Consider the following 24,807-nt stretch of genomic DNA (forward strand, 5'->3'; position numbering starts at 1 on the left):
ACGTCACATTATAACGCCCACACGGTTGAAAGGGCGAACATGTTTGGTGCAAGGGGGATTGGAACCCGCGACCCTCGAATTACGAGTCGAACACCTTAAGCCACCCGGCCATGCCGGGCCCTATAGGATAAGAGCTCACGAAAATGCATAATTTTATTTTTAATCAATTACTGGGTTACATATTAACCAATTTAAATTGTATTTAGTACAAAATTATTTTTTCAATTTGTTCTATACATTGATAAACAAAAATGGGATGACATTTATTCTTAGTAATTACAGGGAGTCAAAATGCCATCAGAGATATAATTTTAGAGTTTTTAAGAATTAATTTGTTGTACTTTGGACAATTTACGTAAAATTTGGTTCGTTACTTCGGAATTTTTCACGATATAAACATTGTTCGGTTTGTCCATGTACTTATACTACTAGAGAAGAGTTTCGACACCTGTTACAAATATATAACCAATATATATAACAAACATGTGAGTGATACCCAGTTTGGGTCATTTTAAGAGAGGGTCAGAAGGTTAAATAAGCTTATAATATTAAATGTTTTGGTCAATCACTTGGTCATATTTCAACTAACTTGCGTTTACATTTGATGTAAAAATATTTTTAACAGGTAACAGCTAGATATTTAGACAATTTGGGAATTTTTATCTTAGGCTCAATTTTTCGACAAGGAAAGTATGATTTGGGTTTTTGTAAACTATCATATGTATGTCAACCATCCTATATGGGATTTTATAAAGAAATACATTTTTTTTGTATGTCAACTATCTTATATGGGATTTTATACAGGAATACATTTTTTTGTATGTCAACCATCTTACATGGTATTTTATACAGAAATACATTTTTTGTATGTCAACCATCTTACATGGGATTTTATACAGGAATACATTTTTTATGTCAACCATCTTATATGGGATTTTATACATAAATACATTTTTTGTATGTCAACCATCTGATATGGGATTTTATACAGAAATACAATTTTTGTATGTCAACCATCTGATATGGAATTCTATACAGAAATACATTTTTTGTATGTCAACCATCTTACATGGGATTTTATACAGAAATACATTTTTTTTTGTATGTCAACCATCTGATATCGGATTTTATACAGATATACCTGTTTTTGCTAATCTTAATCAGGGATATAACACATTTTTGGAAGTTTTGTTCACTGTTTTAAAATCGTCCATTTTGAGATTGTACGAATTTTATCCTTTTTAATTGAGAAGGAATTTCTGTTAACTGTGAACATAATGGTTAAAATTAAATGTTAAAATAATTTTTGGTAACTTTAGCTGTATTTTACAGTATTAAGCTTTGGATCGTTATTTATTTATAAAATATAACTTGGTTCGCAAAGTTTAATTTTAACCACATTTGATGGAGAGTTTTAATTTAATGAAGTACGCACGTTACTGACGAAATGCTGTTCTAAAAACAACAGAAGTCGTTTCTATGTACTAAGTTTTTCTTGGAACTAATTGAGCTATTTCTGTCAAAAAGATTTATATATCAAAATACTGATACAAAGTACAACTGCAGATGTTTGTTTTGTCTTTTATTTTCAAAGTTTGCTGGCAACGTATAATAGAAAAATTCAATATATGTATGTTTTTTCTTTTGGCTGGAAGATATGTGGCAATAACACGCGAAACTCTATATGTTGATTCTACATTTTTATACTGATAAGAAGGTAAATACTTAAGTTGTTAGTTAGATCTTTTTTCAAGATAAATTCTAAGTCGCCAAAACACACAAAAAAGTTTTCGTATGAAAGATAGAAATAAAACGTTTTAGCAAACAGAAACTAAACAAAGAGTATATTACTATCTAGACACGTATATACAGAAACTAAACAAAGAGTATATTACTATCTAGACACGTATATACAGAAACTAAACAAAGAGTATATTACTATCTAGACACGTATATACAGAAACTAAACAAAGAGTATATTACTATCTAGACACGTATATACAGAAACTAAACAAAGAGTATATTACTATCTAGACACGTATATACAGAAACTAAACAAAGAGTATATTACTATCTAGACACGTATGTACAGAAACTAAACAAAGAGTATATTACTATCTAGACACGTATATGGTATATTAAACATATTTTATATTACTATCTAGACACGTATATGGTATATTAAACATATTTTATATTACTATCTAGACACGTATATTAAACATATTTTATTAGCTGCAAGCTAGAAATATAAAATGATTTATTTCTTGTAGTTTGTGATAGAATATAATAGACGATATACAGAAATATTAACCGACGTTAGATTAAACTTTATATTAAAAACAAACCTAAAATAACATTTTTTTTGACAAAAATATAATGGTAAAATTATATCTTAATAATTTTATATCTGTCATTTTAAATTCATCATACGATCTTACCATAAACAAACGCGTATAATACATCAGTTTTCGTGTTTACGTAAAATTTAGAGTATTTGTATGATAATGTGTTTATTACCACCTTTACTTTTATTTCTAATACATCAAACTGTACCGGTAGAATTATTCAAAAGTCTAATACAATATATGAGTGAAAAACACTGTTAATTATGAATGTATTGTGGTAATTGGCCCGGCATGGCCAAGCGTGTTATGGCGTGCGACTCGTAATCTGAGAGTGTAATGGTGTAATGGTGTGTATTAAACTTTGTGTAAAACAAGAAATCTCGCAGACCCTAACGCCATAACGCTTTACGTGCAGTGGAGGCACCAGAATATTTTGTTGAAGAAGCTGAGGTAAACCGTGGAGGGGCTTCCCAAAATGCCATCAATATGAAGTATAGATGGTAAATTGTAATAATGTAAATACCAAGGTACATTCCAGAAAGGTGTGCTATTTTGAACTGCGTTTTCAATGCAGTTTTCATTGGAAACTCATACTCTGATTAATAATTCATTATTACAAATTAGAAATAATCTGTTTGTGAAAATATGCGTATATGTAAAAGAGGAAGCTCACCTAAATTCCACCCAAGGTAATACATAAAGAAAATCAAGATTAGCTTAGATTGAACATTTAATATACCATTAAGAGTAAAGCTACAAATCAAAGGAAATATAACATAAAGACATAGTTTACATAGCAGAAACGAATTATCCCATGTGAAGTTAATACACTCTGAGAAGAAGTAAGGTCACTATCAGGCTAACTATCTTTCATCATGTTGTGTTAATATTACTTCAAGTCAATATTACTTCAAAACAATGCGCCTGTTCTGGTGATTGGCAGCAAATGTGTCTAACAGTATCAATATCGAGTTGTTTTGCCCTCCTGTTGTTTACTGATATGACAGCAAGCTTGCTGGTGCGGTTGTCACCACTGCTGTTGCACAAGTATGTCTTCAGACATGAGAAACTTCTCTCACAGACAGCTGAAGTTACAGGCAGGGTCACAGCGATGCATACAAGTTTGTGGAGATCCATGAAGGCATCCTTGTATGGCTCCATCATGGTTGCAAGCTCCAATGGTGTGGATACTTCCTGCCCCTTGTCTTTCTTCCTGGCAATTAGCCGGTTCAACTGGTGGACCTCCAGTACGAGGTCATCCTCTGCCACACCATAGTTTACTGCCATTCCTAAGAGTGCTTGCTTTTCTAGAAATGTGGTATGTTTTGGGTTCAATGCACCCATCAGAACACTGCAGGCATCAAAGAAGAATCTTCTATTCAGCTTGTTGAGCATCCTGTCTATGATAGCATAGAAGGTGTGTCTCCTGGCATGTGGTGTTGGTTCATATCTTTGGCCAGTATTAGATGTGATTATGAATTCGTCCAGGTGTCTGGGAGAGGTCGCTGTCCACTTGACGCACCGTCTCAGTGCATATTCCCACTTTCTTATATATACCCTCAGTGGACTCTTCCAAGTCTTTCCATGCTGCTTCAGTTCCTATTTTTGAGAGACCAGAGATGACAGATTGTACTAGGTTCTCTGCAGAGGCCAGCTGCAGGTCAGGTGACTGGAGGTGGTCTGATAGCTGTTTTGTCATCAGCAATAGTTTTTTATGGCCACTACACTGGTTACATACTGCTGATCTAGGAGGATGCACAGACCCTTTGATTCAGCGGTTCTGTGGACATTGTCCCCCTCCTAAAGACGCTTTATGGTTGTCACAATGGCAGGAGGGTTATTTTCACAGCCAGACAAGCAGCATGTTGGCAGGCCCGTCTTGTGTCTGACAGTCGCTTCAACTCTATGTACTGGTTCACGGGTTCAAACTCCTTCTGTACCTTCAGACATTCTCCATGCACAACCGATGTGGAGAAGAATGTGTACAGCTTCTGAATTGTCACAAAGAACTCTGCTGCAGCCTGGACTTGACAGAATGCCATTACACAGGGAGCGGCAATACAGCGCATGAGTTTCAGTGCATTCAATACGTTGCTATGGGACGCATGACACATACTTCCGTTTTAATGAAGACGTTGAGTTCTACAGATCTAGGTCTCTTTGATGTTAATTGTTAAGCAACAACGACGATTTTGTTTTCCATATTTTATGAATATATGTAGGTAACAATATTGGGGGATGAGAGGGCTAAGGAGGGCTTTGTTCATTTGGAGAGTTAAGCCCCAACCCCCCCTGGCGCCACCACTGTTTACGTGAATCCCTCGACAGCTTTTCAAGGCTAAATATCCATTATTTATGAATAAGTTTTATATGTATTGTAAGTAACAAAAGTGGGATTTGTTTGAGATTAGCTATAACATAGGGTACCGTCAGCTTTTAAAAGCTCTCCAATACCGTAGCAGTAAACTTCAAGATTTATAGCGCTAGCCTTCGATACCCATGGTTGGCATAACACCCTCAGAGAGCCAATCGTGTAGCTTTGTACTTAGATAACAAATAAACTATCTGTTAAATATTTCTTAACATTAAATCAAATATTTAACTCAGTTTAAGAGTCAGTAAAAACTTTTAACGAATATCGAATATTGGGTACATTTTCTTTATTATTAATAATTAAAATTATATTAATTAATATCACTGTTATATTTAACTTTATTTGTCCACTTCTTCCAAAATGACGCTTTTAAAGTTAATTAATAGACATTATTAGCTAATAGAAATAATATTATGTATTTCTAATATAAACTACCAACTGTCATACCTATTTATATAATGTTTTAATAATATTTGGGAAACACCGGGAATGCATTTTCAGAATAACGTTCATCTTTCTTTCTGTTTAAAGAAGGTTTTAGGTGTATTTGACCAGAAAGTAGATACTCTTATCAACTGTAGTTGTATTTACCTTTATTGATTATAATTGTATACAACTAATTACATGATACTGAAGGATATGGCAAAAAATATTTATAAAATAGAACTAAGTTTATAACAGAAGAGTGAGATGTAATAGGCAGAGTAAAGATAGACAAAAAGAACTTACTTATAAAACTATCTAAATATATTGAAAATAAGTATAGGAGATATAAAGTGTGTACTTACTTATAAAAACTATCTAAATATATTGAAAATAAGTATAGGAGATATAAAGTGTGTACTTACTTATAAAAACTAAATATATTGAACATAAGTATAGGAGATATAAAGTGTGTACTTACTTATAAAAACTATCTAAATATATTGAAAATAAGTATAGGAGATATAAAGTGTGTACTTACTTATAAAAACTAAATATATTGAACATAAGTATAGGAGATATAAAGTGTGTACGTAATATACGAATTATACTTACTTAACTTACTTATAAAAACTATCTAAATATATTGAAAATAAGTATAGGAGATATAAAGTGTGTACTTACTTATAAAAACTATCTAAATATATTGAAAATAAGTATAGGAGATATAAAGTGTGTACGTAATATACGAATTATACTTACTTAACTTACTTATAAAAACTATCTAAATATATTGAAGATAAGTATAGAGATATAAAGTGTGTACGTAATATACGAATTATACTTACTTAACTTACTTATAAAAACTATCTAAATATATTGAAAATAAGTATAGGAGATATAAAGTGTGTACGTAATATACGAATTATACTATATTTTCTTAATGTAATTAGTTTCTCGTTGGTTATATATCCATAACAGTGTTTTATCATGTACAATGCATTCGTCAAGACGACAGTAATAACTAAGTTTTCTCTCATGCTTGTGTCTCAGTGATATGCATCATGGAAAAGAGTCACTAGTTCTATCTTAATGTACTATGCTCTGGTGTTTCTTTATTGTAATATGAATATATTATAGACTAATCTATCCCATATGTACAACATATTATACATGACGCTGTGCAGATAAATGCTTGACAAGAAACGATAAAAATCTAAAAAAAATAGGTGGCCTTTTAAAGGACTTCTATCTTTATTATCCGAAGAGTTTTCTTTTATCATTGTTATTTATAAAGAGACGTACACACCGACGAGTCGGGAAGCATACTATAGCATAATCAAGAGCTTTTGCCAAATTAATATTAAACATTCTTTAAGTTTATTAATGCAATATCACGGTCCTTTAGGTAATTCATTAGAATGTTATTTTTTTTTTATATTTGTAAAGACACGGCAGAAATGCTTGACAACCAATTGTTAAGGAAATATTAAACATTAATTATTTGTTGGACTAATTTAAGTCAGGCTCGTCATCGGATCATATCTGGTGAAATTTGATATGAAATAAACAAAATAATGTTTTGAAAATACTATGTATTTGTTAAGCCTTTTTTCCCACACTACAATTTGTTTTTTTTAATTTTGAGCAAAGCTACACTAGGGCTATCTGCGCGAGCCGTCCCTAATTTAGCAGTGTAACACAAGATGGAAGGAAGCTAGTCATTACCACCCTGGCCCGGCACGGCTAAGCGTGTTAAGGCCTGCGATTCGTAATCTGAGGGTCGCGGGTTCGCATCCCCATCGCGCCAAACATGCTCGCCCTTTCAGCCGTGGGGGCGTTATAATGTCACGGTCAATCCCACTATTCGTTGGTAAAAGAGTAGCCCAAGAGTTGGCGGTGGGTGGTGATGACTAGCTGCCTTCCCTCTAATCTTACACTACTAAATTAGGGACGACTAGCACAGATAGCCCTCGAGTAGCTTTGTGCGAAATTCAAAAATAAACAATAAATAATAAACATTACTACCCTCCGGCAGCTCTTGGGCAATGAATAGTGGGATTGACCGTCACATAGTAACGCCTTCACGGCTGAAAGCACGAGCATGTTTGGTGCGACAGATATTCGAACCCGCGACCTTCAGATTACGAATCGAACACCTTAACTCAGCTGGCCATGCTGGGCCATACTACAGCTTTAAATGAAAGGTTTTCGCTGCATTTGTGGTCCCATGGTTGAATAGCAGTTTGTTTGCGCACTTTCAACTCTAAAATTCGAGTTCTGGTTCCCTGGAGGAACGCAGCTGATAGCCCAACATCAGTTTGCTATGATACAACTAGGTGGTAACAAAGTAGATAATTAATTGAAAACCGTTTCCCTATAAGTGAGATATAAACTCTTCAGTTGATGATGTACAATAAATAAAGTTTTATTCATATTCTAGAGACTAAGCGACTGGGAAATTAAAAATAGAATATAAGGCATTTTTTAATTATTATAATTGTTACGAGGTTCGGTATGGTCTGAAGCTTCGGATGTTTAATCTCAATCCGCGAGTAGCGAGTTTGAATCCCCGTCACCGAACATCTCAGTCCTTTTAACCGTTGGGGCATTATGGTGTAACGTCAATCCCGCTATTCGTTGATAAAAGAGTTGGCGGTGAGGGCTGTTGACTAGCTGCCCCTATATTCTACCACGGTTAGCACAGACACCTCTCTAGCAGCTATGCCCGAAATTATAAACCAAAAATATCATTATTATTGAATTACAACAAAGTTTATATTTATTCTAAAATGCGTTAAGAATGTACAATAGGATAACAAAACAGGCTGAGTTTTTAAAATACAAGATCTGATATTAAGGTATATATTTCAGTTGGTAACATTACTCCAGTAAATAAATAGATACGCATATAAAGCTATTCAAAATTTCACAAAGGTACACTCGTGTTTTTGTTTTTAAGGGGCTTCATCCCAGTGGTACAGTGGTATGTCTGCAGACTTCTACTGTTGCAAACTGCGTTTCGTATACAAAGCACAAATGCTCCATTGTGTTGCCTAGTGTTTTATAAAAACAAAGAACCAGTTCTATTCGTGTATGAACTTCGATAAAGTTATTAATTCGTTTGTTTTTCGTAATTCAAGTTTTCTAGATTTAATTAAAAGAACATCTAAAGTAATTCAAAATTTGTTTTTTCTTCTTTAAGAGGAAAATTTTATAAATTAAATATTATGTAAACCGAAAATATACATGTGGAAAATATTAAATAAATTTAAAGGTCATATTAAAGAAACTGGTACAACCAGAGGAGATCTCTTAATATGTGACGATGTTACAGTAGGTGATGATGAGAGGTATTAGCCCCCCGCTAGTACAGCGGTATGTCTACGGATTTACAACGCTAAAATCAGGGGTTCGATTCCCATCGGTTGGCTCAGCAGATAGCCCAATGTGGCTTTGCTATAAGAAAACACATACGAACACTTTTATGAGAGATAATTCGCTAATCGATTGTTTGAGGTTACTATTTGTAGTCCTTTTGTTTGCTTTTAAATAAGAAGGTTTTGGAAGACACATGAGAACTTAGGGCTACGTTAAAGAGAGGGTTTTAAGACACATGAATACTTAAAGTTACATTAAAGAGAAGGTCTGTGAAATACATGAATACGTAGAGTTATTTTAAGAGAGTTTAAAAGACTCATGAATACTTTGTGTATGTTAGCATGATAGATATCGTAAAAGGTGTTTTTTAAAGTTTCTACTTGGATCGTGTAATATGTACTTTTTGTCCGTGATAAGACATACTAAATTTGAATTCAATAATTTCTCATTATGATTCTGCAAGACAAAAATAGGCCATAAATGAAGAAGTTGATTGATTATTTATAATATAATAAACGTTTTAATAGCTACAGTGAGTAGCTGAAAATTTGGTACTAACTGTTTGTTTGAAATCGTTGCTGAAGATAACTTACTCCTATCTATGAGACCAAAATACATCCTGACGTTAAGGAAACTGTATATGTTAAATTCTGAATAAAATTAATATATGAGAACTAGGCTTTAGTATTTGTGTGTACAGGTTCGTCATGCTAATAAGATAGTAAACGGCAAACAATGGATAAGAAAAACATACATAATATTTCTTTTCTTATGAGAAAGTGTTTCCCACTTAAGATAATTAACACATCTTTACTAAAAGAGAGTTTCTTTTTATATAGTTATATTATTTTAATCACATTATCGTGTAGGCTTATAACCCTAAATGCTCTTACATTTTTTGATAATTTTGATATAAAGTTTCCAACGTACAAATATACCAGAGAAATATACCCTGATAACTTGTTTCAGAAAAACAACATAAAATAGCTCATTTTTGAAAATCGAAGTATTCAAAGTAAAGAAATATTACATATTCATTCAAATGAGCTAACAGTAATATAATGCCACATGCTTTAGCGTTCAACTGTAAGCCTTCTCGTTTAAGAAAAAATCGAAGCTTACAACAAGGTACCTAACACAAAGTATTTATACCTTGGAAAGAAACTTAAGAATTTCCTTTTCATATTTTTTTCCAAGAACCTTTTTTGAATACTTGCTGATAGGGAAGTCGTCATATATTCTATCACAGCATTTACAATAAACTAGTGAAAACCATAACACCAGAGATATAAATGGTATAGATTATGTTTTCCGCTCCAATTCGTGTCCGTAAAGGTTATATTAAACATGAGACGAGTCCAAAGCCACTATATTATAGGATATGGAAGAGCATTATATGCGATTCTTTCAATAAAGATAAATAGGAAGAAATGAGAAATCGAGACTCTCTTATTGAATATATTAAAATAAACTCTACAGAAAGGAACCACTTTACATAAAGATGGTTTGATAGTTTTTATTTACTATAAGCGAAACATAAACTCAAAATTTAACCACAGGTTAAAATTTAACCTCATATATCAAAGGCTAAAGCGTTACTGACAGCCATCCACCTCAATTTAAATCATGTTCTATATTTTAAAAAGGATAAAGTAGCATTTCTGAATATTTTTGATGAAGAGAAACCCACTTGAAGTAAAATTGTATTCTTAGGTCATATTCAGGTAAGAAGGTCGGAACGTTGTTCTGTACTTTATTTTAATTAAAGTGTTAATATCCATACCAGCCCTCTTGAGAATACGTTTCTGAAAGTTGTTTGAGACGTTTTAACTAGGATATAAAAATATCTTAAATATAAGCTACGAAAAGATTGAAAGTGAGCTCTTCTCCGAAAACATTCGCGCAAAGCTACACGACCCTAATTTACCAGTGTATGACTAGAGGGAAGGTAGGTAGTCATCACCACCCACCGCCAACTCTTGAGCTATTCTTTTACCAACGAATAGTAGGATTGACCGTCATACTATAATGCCCCCACGGTTAAAAGGGCGAGCATGTTTAGTGCTTGTGGGATTCGAACCCACGACCCTCAGATTACGAGTCGAGCTCCCTAACCACCTGACTATGGATCACGTTTATGCAAAATACACTTTGGGTATGAGCGTCATCTAGAGAGAGAGAACATATCCCGGTAAGAGCTAAGATCAAGGGCTTGATACCCCAGTAGAAACAGCAATAGCCGAATGTGGCTTCAAATAGAGAATTTCTTTTTCTAATTATTATTAGCCGTGTATTTCAGCTAAGACTTTTTTTATAAACCAAAAAAAAAGGCCCGGTATGACCAGGTGGGTTAAGGCGTGCGACTCGTAATCTGAGAGTCGCGGGTTCGCATCCCGGTCGCACCAAACATGCTCGTCTTTTCAGCCGTGGGGGCGTTATAATGTGACGATCAATCCCACTATTCGTTAGTAAAAGAGTAGCCCAAGAGGTGGCGGTGGGTGGCGATGACTAGATGCCTTTCCTATAGTCTTACACTGCTAAAGTAGGGACGGCTAGCGCAGATAGCCCTCGAGTAGTTTTCTGCGAAATTCAAAAACAAAAAAACCAAACAAAAAGGTTTAACACAAAGTGTTAAAATGTTTTTCCAATATTTAGTCGTTATCTGTTCTGTTTTTGTTTTTTGAGATATTTTAGTGCGAATCAAACGTCACAAATAAATTCAAGTGATTTTTCATACATTATTATCTGTTTATGTAAGAGAAAATAAACAGACATTGACTTCAGTACATGAGAACTAATGGTGTGCCCATGTCTTTTTTTTCTATTTTAATAAAAGTTTTGATATTCGTACCAGTCGTCTTGAGATACAGGTCTTTATCAGTACTGTGTGAACTATTCTATATTCAGCCCAATAAATGTCGTCAGCGCTTTAATTCGGGCACATCAGTAGATGTTGTAAGACTTTCCGGATTTGTTTTTTTCTACATGTTAACTTTTAAAAGTGATAAAGATCCCCAGTGGCTCACCAGTATGTCTGCTGCCTTACAATGCTAAAAAGTGGGTTTCGATACCCGTGGTTGCCAGAGCACAGATAGCCCATTGAGTAGCTTTGTGCTTAATTCAAGACAACAAAAGCGATAAAACTCACCAACTATAACCGTTAACTCTATCTCTACGCGTTTCCTTTAGTGCGCATGACACAAGGCTTTTGCGTTTAAATATACTCCCTAAAATAAATACAAATTATTTGATTCTGAAATGAAAATCTTTCCTTTGTAAATTGCCTGGTAATCATCAGCTTTGGAGATCGTTGTGTAATTTTAAAATGTTTATATTAGACATTTAATATATTTAAAAAGAAAATATTAGATTCTATAAAACTTAATACTCGTTTATATTGAAGTATTGATGAAAGTTTATATTTCCGAAAAAAATTCTTCGGAAAATCTAATCCACATTAAAGAATACATCATATGTCATTCAAATTTGGACTTTTTTTGAAGAAATGTGATTCTGTTTAAATTATAAAGAAGAGCTTTCTTTTCCACTGTAGATCAAGAACGGCGGTGTCCTCTGATGGCCGTTCAGAGAAACATAAGATCAATATTAGTGCTCAAGGCATGCAGGCTACATTCACTTGGCAGCCACTTGAACAAGTTTGCCATCAAAAGAAACCTAGTCTGTTAGGCTGGTAAGAGAAATGATTAAAGTAGATTGAAGCTTTGTTATATTAGGGGGAAACTATTGTTTATTGTACTCAAATATAGCTTCAAATTATTACTATAAAGTACAATGATTTATTGTATAGATCATTGTTATCAACTGTTGTTTTAACGCTTGAGACAAAATTAACGTTATTTTCTGGAGAATCTTTCAAAATCGCTCAAGTAAGAAAGTGAAACTTCTGTTTACGTAAGAAGAATGAACATTCATAGCTACAAGTATTTCATTGGTTGGGTGTGGATTATAAGATACGTCAATGGTGAGTAGACTTGCTGAGCTTAATATCTGTCTTATGGCAATTTATATTTTAATCATATATGTGTTTCTAGCTGGATCTCGCATTTCCTTTGAACATTAAAATTGACGTTTTAAATTAGGTAAACATGTTCTATCGTTGGTAATCAGCACAAGGGCTTGTATTTAGTTTATCGTACTGGGAGATAAGACGAGAAATTATAAATATTAACTTGCGCATTTAATTAACAAAGGAGAAAAAGTTCATTTCTGTATTTTTTAACTGAAATAGTTATGACTCATATTTTTCTTTGTGTTAACTTCCATAAGAATACAGTTTCTCCAGCAGAAAATTTCTCGACGTATGTTTACTAAAAGGTGAAACTAGGCTTTTACAGTACAAAAATAAAGCCATTATTTTACTGTAAAAATAAAGCTAAGCACAAATTCTTTGCACTGCGTAGTTCAGTGCTTTGTTGTGTGACATACTTGTTGCTTGTGTTTCCTTATTTTAGGTATTTTACTTGTATAAATTAATAGGACTTTATCAAACGTGTTTTTTCTTTTTTCTCTACTACAGTATGAGCTAGAAAACACAAATATTTATTAGGTTTAACTAGTAGTCACTAAATGCATCACCGTAAATACATCTAAGTAAAAAAATGTGTTTGGACAGTTTGTATAATAAATAAGTAATGCCACACCCTACTATTTCCATTAGTACTGCTCTTATAATATACTCAATTAATTTATTACATGTATTATTTGCAAAACAGATTGTTTCAGGAAATACTATGATATATTCTTATTCAAAATAGATTGTTTAAGGAAATACTATGATATATTTTTATTCAAAACAGATTGTTTCAGGAAATACTATGATATATTCTTATTCAAAACAGATTGTTTAAGGAAATACTGTGATATATTGTTATTCAAAACAGATTGTTTCAGGAAATACTATGATATATTGTTATTCAAAATAGATTGTTTAAGGAAATACTATGATATATTCTTATTCAAAACAGATTGTTTAAGGAAATACTGTGATATATTGTTATTCAAAACAGATTATTTAAGGAAATACTATGATATATTCTTATTCAAAACAGATTGTTTAAGGAAATACTATGATATATTCTTATTCAAAACAGATTGTTTCAGGAAATACTATGATATATTCTTATTCAAAACAGATTGTTTAAGGAAATACTATGATATATTGTTATTCAAAACAGATTGTTTAAGGAAATACTATGATATATTGTTATTCAAAACAAATTGTTTAAGGAAATACTATGATATATTGTTATTCAAAACAGATTGCTTAAGGAAATACTATGATATATTGTTATTCAAAACAGATTGTTTCAGGAAATACTATGATATATTCTTATTCAAAACAGATTGTTTAAGGAAATATTATGATATATTGTTATTCAAAACACATTGTTTAAGGAAATACTATGATATATTGTTATTCAAAACACATTGTTTAAGGAAATACTATGATATATTGTTATTCAAAACAGATTGTTTAAGGAAATACTATGATATATTGTTATTCAAAACAGATTGTTTAAGGAAATACTATGATATATTGTTATTCAAAACAAATTGTTTAAGGAAATACTATGATATATTGTTATTCAAAACAGATTGTTTAAGGAAATACTATGATATATTCTTATTCAAAACAGATTGTTTAAGGAAATACTGTGATATATTGTTATTAAAAACAGATTGCTTAAGGAAATACTATGATATATTCTTATTCAAAACAGATTGTTTGAGGAAATACTATGATATATTGTTATTCAAAACAGATTTACTTGAGGAAATACTCTGATATATTGTTATTCAAAACAGATTGTTTAAGGAAATACTGTGATATATTGTTATTCAAAACAGATTGTTTAAGGAAATACTATGATATATTGTTATTCAAAACAGATTGTTTAAGGAAATACTATGATATATTGTTATTCAAAACAGATTGAATTTTACCATATGCTACTTGTCATCTGCTTAGAACAAGTTTTCAATAATGTGGTGCGTAATTGCATTTCACTGTCAACTAACACAATGTATCCTTCCTAACACTTAGAATTGCTGGAATTCTTTAAGATATTTTTTCATCACTTTACTATATTAACAGTTAAAGATTAGAGACAAAATGATATAACCATATACGGATTTCATTAAAATATTTGGAGTTATCGCTAACAAAAACAACAACCTGCATTATTAAAAATCCATAAACCATGTAATACTTACATAACATTATATTTAAGTGTAATTCATTCCACATACTGTCTTTTTGGTAAGTTCCATGACGCAAGAGTTATTGTATATTAGGGATGAATTTCTAATAACAGTATATACTCTGTATTATTATAGAGCGAATGTATGAACACACACGAGCCAGCTACCTAATTTCGTAATTTTTAAAACATTTTTGTGTATGTTTTAGAAGAATGGTAGAAGCGAATTGTTGTATCATATATACAACGTTAAATATAGAGTATTGTCTTTCAGAATTCACTCTTGTGTGTAACAGACTGTATAGTAAACACATCATGATAACACCACAGAGATAATCTGAAATTATAGTGGTTACACCAGGTAAACTCTTGCAGAAATTTGCATGACCACAGTATGTTTTATTTTTAAAGTTCGTGACCGTTTCTTTGAATAAATTTAGGCTTCTGTTTAAAAAGTATTTGGTTTTATTCACCACGTGTTATAGTTTCACAAGTTTAGGTAAATTACCATTATAAAACTAAATACAGAACAAATAACTTAAAATACAAATAACCATCTGTAACAAAAAAAAGTATTTTTGGGGTTTGAGGTTTTTCAGAAAGTTAATAAAGACTAATTAAAACAATTATTTAATAACAAAAAGATAATTTACCAGTTTGGTTATTTGTTATTTTGAATTTCGCGCAAAGCTACACGAGGGCTATCTGTGCTAGCCGTCCCTAATTTAGCAGTGTAAGACTAGAGGGAAGGCAGCTAGTCATCACCTCCAACCGCCGACTCTTGGGCTACCTTTTTACCAACGAATAATGGGATTGACCGTCACATTATAACGCCTGCACAGCTTAAAGGGCTAGCATGTTTGGTGATACTGGGATTCGAACCCGCAACTCTCAGATTAGAAGTCAAACGTCTTAACCACCTGGCCATGTCGGGCGTTAACTGATGTTATTTGAAGGTAATGTATTATTTTTTGAGACTAGAATATGACTTCCAGGAACGTGGATGTCAACTTCATGAGTTCGCCTGCAGAGAGAAAGTGAATGGGAAGTTTCTTTTTTAGTTAGTTCTAACTGAAGAGAGGTCAATATGTTTGGCAAGGAAAGTTAGGAAACAGACAAAAAAAAACAGCAAACAATTACACACTTTTCTATATGAAACTGTATATAGTAGCATGTTGTTTTTTTTAAATTATTCTTTCCTGGAAGATTATAGAGCACAGTTTTAAATCTTGGTATAAGGCGTAACATCAACCAACAGCTATTGATCTGTTTGCCCAAAACATCAACGAGTTTTGTGATAATATTAAAAAGTTCGTATCAAATCTAGTTTAAATGTATCGAAAAAAATTCATTACAAGCTTGGTGCTTATGAGGATAAAATTTGGGACTCGATTCTCGAGGTAGAAACAAAGCAGGTAGTTTCTTGTGTAACTTTGCAATAAAAAACATTTTATTATCATATTTCCATTTTGTTCAAAAATAACCTAATAACAATATTTTAATCGCAACATAATGGCTCATACAATGGCTCTGAGTTTTTCAAAGTACAAACATTTAGCTTATAAATCTATCATCTCCTAAACGATTTGAGATCTAATTGCAGTGTTGGACTCAGAAGGTATAACCTCTTGATTGATAATTAGACCATCTCAAAGTTTTATAGATTAATTTACTCTAATCCTGCCTAAAAGAATTACAAGTGCCGCGGCTAGTGAGGATTCTCCCTTGTTAATAGTGGTATAGTTATCATTGTAAGTTTAGATACTGAGAGCAGTTATTACCTAAGTAGTTTGATCACAAGGTAGCAATAGATATCTTATACCATCATGAAGTGAACTACATTCAACAGTTTGTCTCACGAAAACATATTACTTTAACTTAGCAACACTCACCTAACAGTTTATAGCTTGGCCTAACATATACCTTTGAATAACTAGAGGTTTCATTAATGGAAGTTTGAATTTTAATTATTCGTTTTAAATTTCCCTCCGTTATTAGCTTGTACATACTTATATTTATGTGGGCAGACTGTATTTAATTATTAAAACAGTTGTGATAAATACATTGAAGGACAAATACCCTTATTGTTTGATGACAGGACCTCATTACATGGAAACTTTCAATAAACTGAATTAGCTCATTCTTATGTATTATAATTCTTTATCTAAACTTTTTGTTTATTGTTGTTATTTACTTGAAAAACAATTCTGAAATAACTTACATTTAAACGCTACTATTTCAAATAACTGGCTTGTTTGTTAGCTTGTGAAATAAGTTAAAGATTATATCTGTTTAGAATTTTCTTAGAATCAGACTAGATTACTAAATATTTTATATTTTTAGACAAACGTGTTTAGAGTCCTTTAACAAATACATTTCAGAGCAAAAACTCCAAGTTTGTTTGTTTGTTGTTAAGTAAAAACTACACAACGGGCTATCTGTGCTGTACTTTGCCTATCATGGGTATCGAAACTCGGTTTCTAGCGTTGTCAGTTGCAAATAATTAAGTATAGAAAAGCTAAAATTCGTTTTCCTTCGAATTTCGAACATGAAGCTTCTAATATTCATTTACAATCAGCATTTTACCCTTATCAACCAGCCTTTCACTCTTACCATAGCTTTTCATCAGATTTTACCCAATCAGCATTCAACCAGCCTTTCACTCTTACCAACTAGCTTTTACCCTTACCAACCAGATTTTACCCTTACCAACCAGATTTTTACCCTTATCAACCAGCCACTCTCACCAACTAGCTTTTACCCTTACCAACCAGGTTTTTGCCCTAGTCAACCAGCTTTTTACGTTTACCAACTAGCTTTTACCTTTACCAACCAGATTCTTACCCTTATCAACCAGCCTTTTACGTTTACCAACGAGCTTTTACTTTTACCAACCAGATTCTTACCCTTATCAACCAGCCTTTCACTCTTACCAAACCACCCTTACCAACCATTTTACCCTTACCAACCAGATTTTACCTTATCAACCAGCCTTTTACTCTCACCAACTAGATTTTACTCTTACCAACCAGGGTTTTGCCCTAGTCAACTAGCTTTTACGTTTACCAACTAGCTTTTACCTTACCAACCAGGTTTTACCCTTTTACTTTTAGATTCTTACCCTTAACCAGCTTTTTACGTTTACCAACTAGCTTTTACCCTTACCAACCAGATTTTACCCTTACCAACCAGATTTTTACCCTTATCAACCAGCCTTTTACTCTCACCAACTAGCTTTTACCCTTACCAACCAGGTTTTTGCCCTAGTCAACCAGCTTTTACGTTTTTCCCTTATCAACCAGCCTTTTACGTTTACCAACGAGCTTTTACTTTTACCAACCAGATTCTTACCCTTATCAACCAGCCTTTTACGTTTACCAACGAGCTTTTACCCTTACCAACCAGATTTTACCCTTATCAACCAGCCTTTTACTCTCACCAACTAGCTTTTACCCTTACCAACCAGGTTTTTGCCCTAGTCAACCAGCTTTTTACGTTTACCAACTAGCTTTTACATTTACCAACCAGATTCTTACCCTTATCAACCAGCCTTTTACGTTTACCAACGTGATACCAGCCTTTTTCCTTTACCAACGCTATACTAACTTTTCAGTTTTACGTTCGTCCTGTAGGATTTTACCTTTACCAATGGCATGACTTAAGGATATCCCAATGTTTGGTCTTCAGATTGGAGCATGTCGAACTCAAGACGTTCCGCACTGTGAAAAGGATGCAAATAACTGTTGGAAGAAAATATTAGGTATTGAATGTTTAAAAACTGAAGTGAACACTTTCTAAGCTTGCTAGGCCTATTTATCTTCTTTCATCTGTGTCAACGGTACATCTTCAGATATACAATGCCACAGCTGATTTTGTTGGCTGTAAGAAAAGGCTTTCATTTTTCTTCTAAAAGACAGCACAGTGAACAGTATCTTAAATACTGTCACGTTCTGCCCTATAGAGTGTTATTCATCATTTACGAGCAACTATTTCACTTAGTACAATCGATACAAGTAAAGTCCAATGGTATAAAGATATGCCGTCTCCAGTTGCAATGGTCTATTCTTCATCTGCTGTGTTTCTTTAGAGCCGTCACTTTATGTAAACAGTTATAGCGGTTATGATGTATTTGCAGTGTCAGAGAATAGATCTGTGTTAATGTTTCACATAGAAAAATACGATCCGCAGAGTATAATCAAGCAAAATATGAAATAAGTCTTTCGGGTTAGCTAAACTCTACACGGTTTAACAGATAATCAAATAGTATTTGGAATTATTGACAATAAATAATTTAGTGTATAACGTTTGGTTTGTTTGTTTTGAATTTCGCACAAAGTTAGCAACACGAGGGCTATCTGCGCTAGCCATCCCTAATTTATCAGTGTAAGGCTTGAGAGAAAGAAGCTGGTCATAAACACCCTCCGCCAACTCTTGAGCTACTCTTTTACCAACGAACAGTGGAATTGACAGATACATTATAGCACCCTCACGCTTAAAAGAGCGAGCATTTTTTGGTGTGACGGGGATTCGAACCCGCGATCTTCGAATTACTACTCGATTACCTTAACCACCTGGTCACTCTGGATCAGCGGTAAGTATTCGAATTTACAACGCTAGTTGCCACAGTCCCGCTGGGTTTGGTTTGGTTTGTTTTGAATTTTGCGCAAAGCAACATGAGGGTTATCTGTGCTAACCGTACTTAATTTTGCAGTGTAAGGCTAGGGGGAAGACAGCTAGTCATCACCCCCCACCGCCAACTCTTGGGCTACTCTTTCACCAGCGGATAGGGGAATTGAACGTCACATTATAACGCCCCTACGGCTGAAAGGGCGAGCATGTTTCGTGTGTGTAACGTACGATTACGTTGACGGAAACATAATACGAGTAAACAAAGTTTTAAGTGTATACATGTATTTAATAAGTTCACGGAACAGTACTAATATATAAGCAGTACATATATTGCATATATCCGCAGATTGCACGTAATTTAATTTATATACACTTCATAATATATTAATATTAATTAGTTATATATTTGTAACAATATATTAATATATTCACACTATCTAAATAATTAATGCAATAGCATAATTTGTAGAATGTGCGCTATCTACCTTTTAGTAGCCAAAATTAATTTTTAAATTTAAACAAGCATAAGTGAACAGTGTCGCGTTTTTAATAAAGTTGATTAGTTCCGTAAACTATTGTAACTTCTTAAAATATCGGGCCCGGCATGGCCAGGTGGTTAAGGCACTCGACCCGTAATCCGAGGTTTGAATCCCTCTCACAACAAACATGTTCGCCCTTTCAGCCGTGGGGGCATTATAATGTCACGGTCAATCCCACTATTCGTTGGTAAAAGAGTAGTCCAAGAGTTGACGGTGGGTGGTGATGACTAGCTGCATTCCCTCAAGTCTTACACTGCTACTTTAGGGACGGCTAACGCAAATAGCCTTCGTGTAGCTTTGCGCGAAATTCCAAACAAACAAACAATCTTAAAAATCGAACGTTTATGACGTAATTTTGATATAGTCAGTCGGTATGTCAACACATGAGAACAGGTACTGAGCATTCATGCTAAAGACTCCTCACGTTCACGCGTGACCATCCGTGACTTGAAACTGCACACCACTATGTAGGCAAGCGGTTATCAGCAAATTCAGCAATGATATTGGACTTTTAAACCCATAGGATGACGCTCTAATCGCTGCAAAATAGCTTCTTGTGCTATTAGAATGGTCTCTGACAATTACCAGCTCATAACACCAGCTCCAAGTGTACAAGCAACTGAATGTTCACGTGTTAACTTCTCAACAGCTTCATGTGAGCTGTGTCACAAAGTGAACTAGTCACCAAACTTTCACGTTTCGCCGAATTAATCTTGTGCCATTATTATAATATTACTACTCTATTATCTAGTGATATTTGGTATGAAATGTTGTCATGAGTTCTGGTATTTATAAGCATCTCTATCTTCAGTGTCTGGGTGGCAAGCATATGCGATAGTTTTTTTTTTTAATTTTTAATATTTTTAATTTACCACTGGATCATTTACTAATAAAGCAGAGAGCAATTTTTCGACCTTTCTAGGTCGTCTTCAGAATGACGTGAAATAAAAGTGTTAATAGTAATACCAGCCGTTCTGAGATACATTTTTTATTTCAAGTGGATTTCTCATCATAAAGTTTACGGACTCATAACGCTAAAATCCTAGATTCGATTCCCTGCGATGGACGGAATAAAGAGAGTACATTACGTAGCTCTATGAAACAACAACTTCCAAGACTCTTAAACAAGAACTCCCTCGTGGCAGGACTGTGCACTTTTAAGATTGCATAGAACGCTGAGTTTCAAATGCATTTTTCTTTCTTTTTTCTGTAGCCACTCTGTGACCTCATATAGTATCTAATTCAATGAACTTACATATATACGCCTCTCTTGTATATTTTTCAAAGTAATGTACACGTTTTTCTTCAATTTAACTTCACATTTCTGTAGATAAAGACGTGGCCTTTAAATGTTATTTATCGGTCTTGTCAGTTTTTATTTCTGGAGCCTCCAAGAGCCAATTATGATTTGGCATTCCTGTATATCGGTTTTATTTATTTTTAGCACAACAAATTATATAAGTAAATAACGGCAGCATATTCGAAATACTTTGGTATTAGGTAACTGACGGCTATAACTAAAACATTTATTTATTTAAAATAATGTTGATTATAGAAGTGAGTTAAAATGGTTTTCTAAACAGAAGGTACTTAATATAACATAGCGGATTAACGTTTTTTGATATAAGATTGTTCCTATATTTTTTTTAGCCTTTCGTATTGTTTGTTTGAATACTTTTCACGTTTAGCTTGTGAATATTACACTAAGCCTGAAGAGACTTATCTATTGAATAATGGGCTTTTGTCGTTTTCATATGCATGAGAAGAGAGGTATCGTATAAGAGTTTGAAACCATGGTTACTTATGCAACTTTCTAGGCATTGAATAAATTATTCAAATTCATTACCGTGACTAAACTAATTTTATTGTTTTGTTTGGAAAAGCCAGGTCTCAGGAAAGCTCATTACAAACAAACGAAATATTTCACTTTATAAAATATATCTGATCTGATCTAATTTGCTATAAGTTCCTGATGTTGTCCATAAATGTAAGTAAAAGAATATCTGTTGAGCCACATGCGCTTTCATTTTTTGTTTGTTTTCTATATTATTTGCAGACCTTTACATAAATTCTCGTACAGTGCCTCCTGTTGGTGAGATTTAACTCACAAAACACTTTAATTCACGCCCATAATTTCGGAAATTTAATCTCGGATCCTCAAACAAAAATATGCAAGCGAAAAAAAAATACGAATCCATAATTGGTTCTATAACAATAACCCAAAAATAATAAAAAGAATTACAATAACCATAGGTTTGAAAGAGAACGGCGTTCCTCTGAATTAAAATTCTGAACAGAATTTGTCGGTTTAGAAATGTTTCTCGAGCGAATTTGAAGGGCTTGCCAAATAGACTTCAGACGAAGGCAAAATTGGTGATCACGAAATTGCAAACGTTACTTGCACAGCTAATTAATTGTTTGCTTATTTTAAAACAATTTGAGTAAATGTTTGCCATAGTTCTAGCATCTCTAGGACATACTAAAACAACTGAAAATATTTCGTTGGAAAACAACATTCTATGAACATTTATTCTAATTTCTAAACGAAGCTTCAATAGTTCCGAAATAGCCGTAGTTTAGTGTTGTAGTTGGACTTCAATAAGTGCCATAAAAGATAAGGTTAAATTATATGACATCCTGTTGCACGATCCAGAAGATATTCGTTTCACGTGCTGAGGGCGTACATTAAATCTCGAAGGTTATGTAATTACAGCTACTCAATTTTCTATTTGATTCTAGTTGCAAACGTTCATCAAAAACAAACCAGCAGGGAAATAGTGTTTACTGTCTGCTGAACTCCATAGATACGAAAGCGTAAGTGATATCGTTCTGATCAAGTTCAAGCAGAACTAATTGACATTTTAAATGGATTCGTTTCATGAACTTCAATTCTTTGTTTCGAAATGCCTTCTCAGTGCTTTGTTTTCCCTTAACGTCCCCCCGTTGTTAGAGATTTAGAACGCTAGAATCAGGGGTTCAATTCCCATCGGTGAACCAAGTAGATACTCCAATGTAGCTTGGCTTTCAGGAGACACACACGCTTTCCCTTAAACGTTATTAAAGCTTTATCAATTCTATCAAGAATTTATGTTCCCCTTCAGTGAGACAATGCTATGTCTTACGGACATATTACCGCTAGAAACCGGGTTCGATACACATGGTGGGCAGAGCACAGATAGCCCTTGGTGTAGCTTTGTGCTTAATGGCAAACACCAACAACTTGAAGAATTGTCTAATACCAAAGTTAAACATACCCCTGTTTATTACTATAGAATATATATTACCGTATAATCAATGGTAAGTAAGAAAATTGGGTTAACTTCTTAATGATACAATTTTATTTTTCTTCTGCGCCAGTCTCGCCTTACTCCTTGTAACTCATATCCCTCGCCATTTTCTTTCTTTCTCTATTAGATTTATTCCTAAGACCCATGCCAACAGGTTCCTTTTCTGTCCAACTTTGCACATCTGTGCTCCTAATTAGGATTATAATACTCACAAGTTCCACACAACCTGAACAAAAAAGGCGACCGATCCGTCTGTAAGTCTCCAGCCTCTTGAGGCTGTAACTTTCTGATCCTTTATGGACTGATCGAAAGTTATACATTTTTGTAACATTTCATTATCAACCGATTCTTACGCCGAATTTCATAACATTAATAACTCAGTCCCTATATCTTCAATTTGAAGGAGAAAATTAGGTAATATTGTTTTTAAACAAACTAAGGCCCAACATGGCCAGGTGGTTAAGGCACTTGACTCGTAATTCGAGGATCGCGGGTTCGAATCCCCGTCTCACCAAACATACTTGCACTTTCTGCCGTGGGAGCGTCATATGTGATGATCAATCCCATTATTTGTTGATGAAAGAGTACCCCAGAGTTGGCGAAGGGTGGTGATGACTAGCTGCCTACCCTCTAGTTTTATACTACTACATTAGGGACGGCTATTGAAGATAGCTCTCCTGAAAATGTGTTACACTTAACTCAAGAGCAAGTGTTAATCTGTATGTCTTTCAAATACTACCGATATTTTACTGCATGTTACAAATGTTTCTTTAAACTCTAAAGGTAATGCTTAATATAATTAAAATATTAACTGGTTTAAAATAGTCGAGTTGACCGGCCTGGTGGTTAAGGCTTTTGACTCGCAACCTGTGGGTCTCAGATTCGAATCTTCATCGTCGAACATCCTTGTCCTTTCAGGTGTAGGGGCGTTATAAAGTAGCTGTAAATCCATTTATTCTTTTTTAAAAGAGTAGCATAAGAGTTGGCGGTGAGCGGTTTTGAACAGTTGCCTTCCTTCTAGTCTTTCTCAGCAAAATTAGAAACGGGAAGTCATATCAAATTTCAATGCGGAAAATCCTCAAACCTATTTAATTAATCAATGTTGAGCCACTGATTTCACCTTTCAAAAATGTTGTTATATATTTCTGATAAGGATTTAACGAAGTGTTTGGAACATTATTGTTGAACCTGAAAATGATCGTATTTCCTCTTTGTGATAATATAAACATACTTAAGTTATTGAATATTCTATTTTTCTCGATTTCCATTACCTTATGACGATTTACAGTCTAAACAGAGACTTATTCCTTTGTTAGTTTGTGTTGAATTTTCGCGCAAAGCTACACGAGGGCTATCTGCACTAGCCATCCCCAATTTAGCAGTGAAAAACTAGATGGAAAGTAGCTAGTCATCACCACCCACCGCCAACTCTTGGGCTACTCTTTTACCAACGAATAGTGGGACTGACCGCACATTATAACGCCCCCACGGCTGAAAGGGCGACCGTGTTTGGTGCGATTGAGACTCGAATCCACGACCCACAGATTGCTAGTCGAGAGCCCCAACCACCTGGTCATGCCACACCACGACTTATGTAACACTTAA

General features: G+C 33.7%; 1 protein-coding gene across 1 annotated transcript in view; it reads left to right on the forward strand.

The window, feature by feature from the left end:
- The first annotated feature begins 12,227 nt into the window (after positions 1-12,227).
- The window catches only part of LOC143231678 (cell adhesion molecule DSCAML1-like), a 305,444-nt gene continuing 292,864 nt past the window's right edge, over positions 12,228-24,807 (forward strand). The window contains exon 1 of the mRNA XM_076466263.1: positions 12,228-12,508. Within this exon, the coding sequence (XP_076322378.1) occupies positions 12,448-12,508 (61 nt within the window). The 5' untranslated portion in view covers positions 12,228-12,447. The remainder of the gene's footprint in view (positions 12,509-24,807) is intronic.

Source organism: Tachypleus tridentatus, chromosome 11 (genome assembly GCF_004210375.1).
Source record: "Tachypleus tridentatus isolate NWPU-2018 chromosome 11, ASM421037v1, whole genome shotgun sequence".
Lineage (NCBI taxonomy): Eukaryota > Metazoa > Arthropoda > Merostomata > Xiphosura > Limulidae > Tachypleus > Tachypleus tridentatus.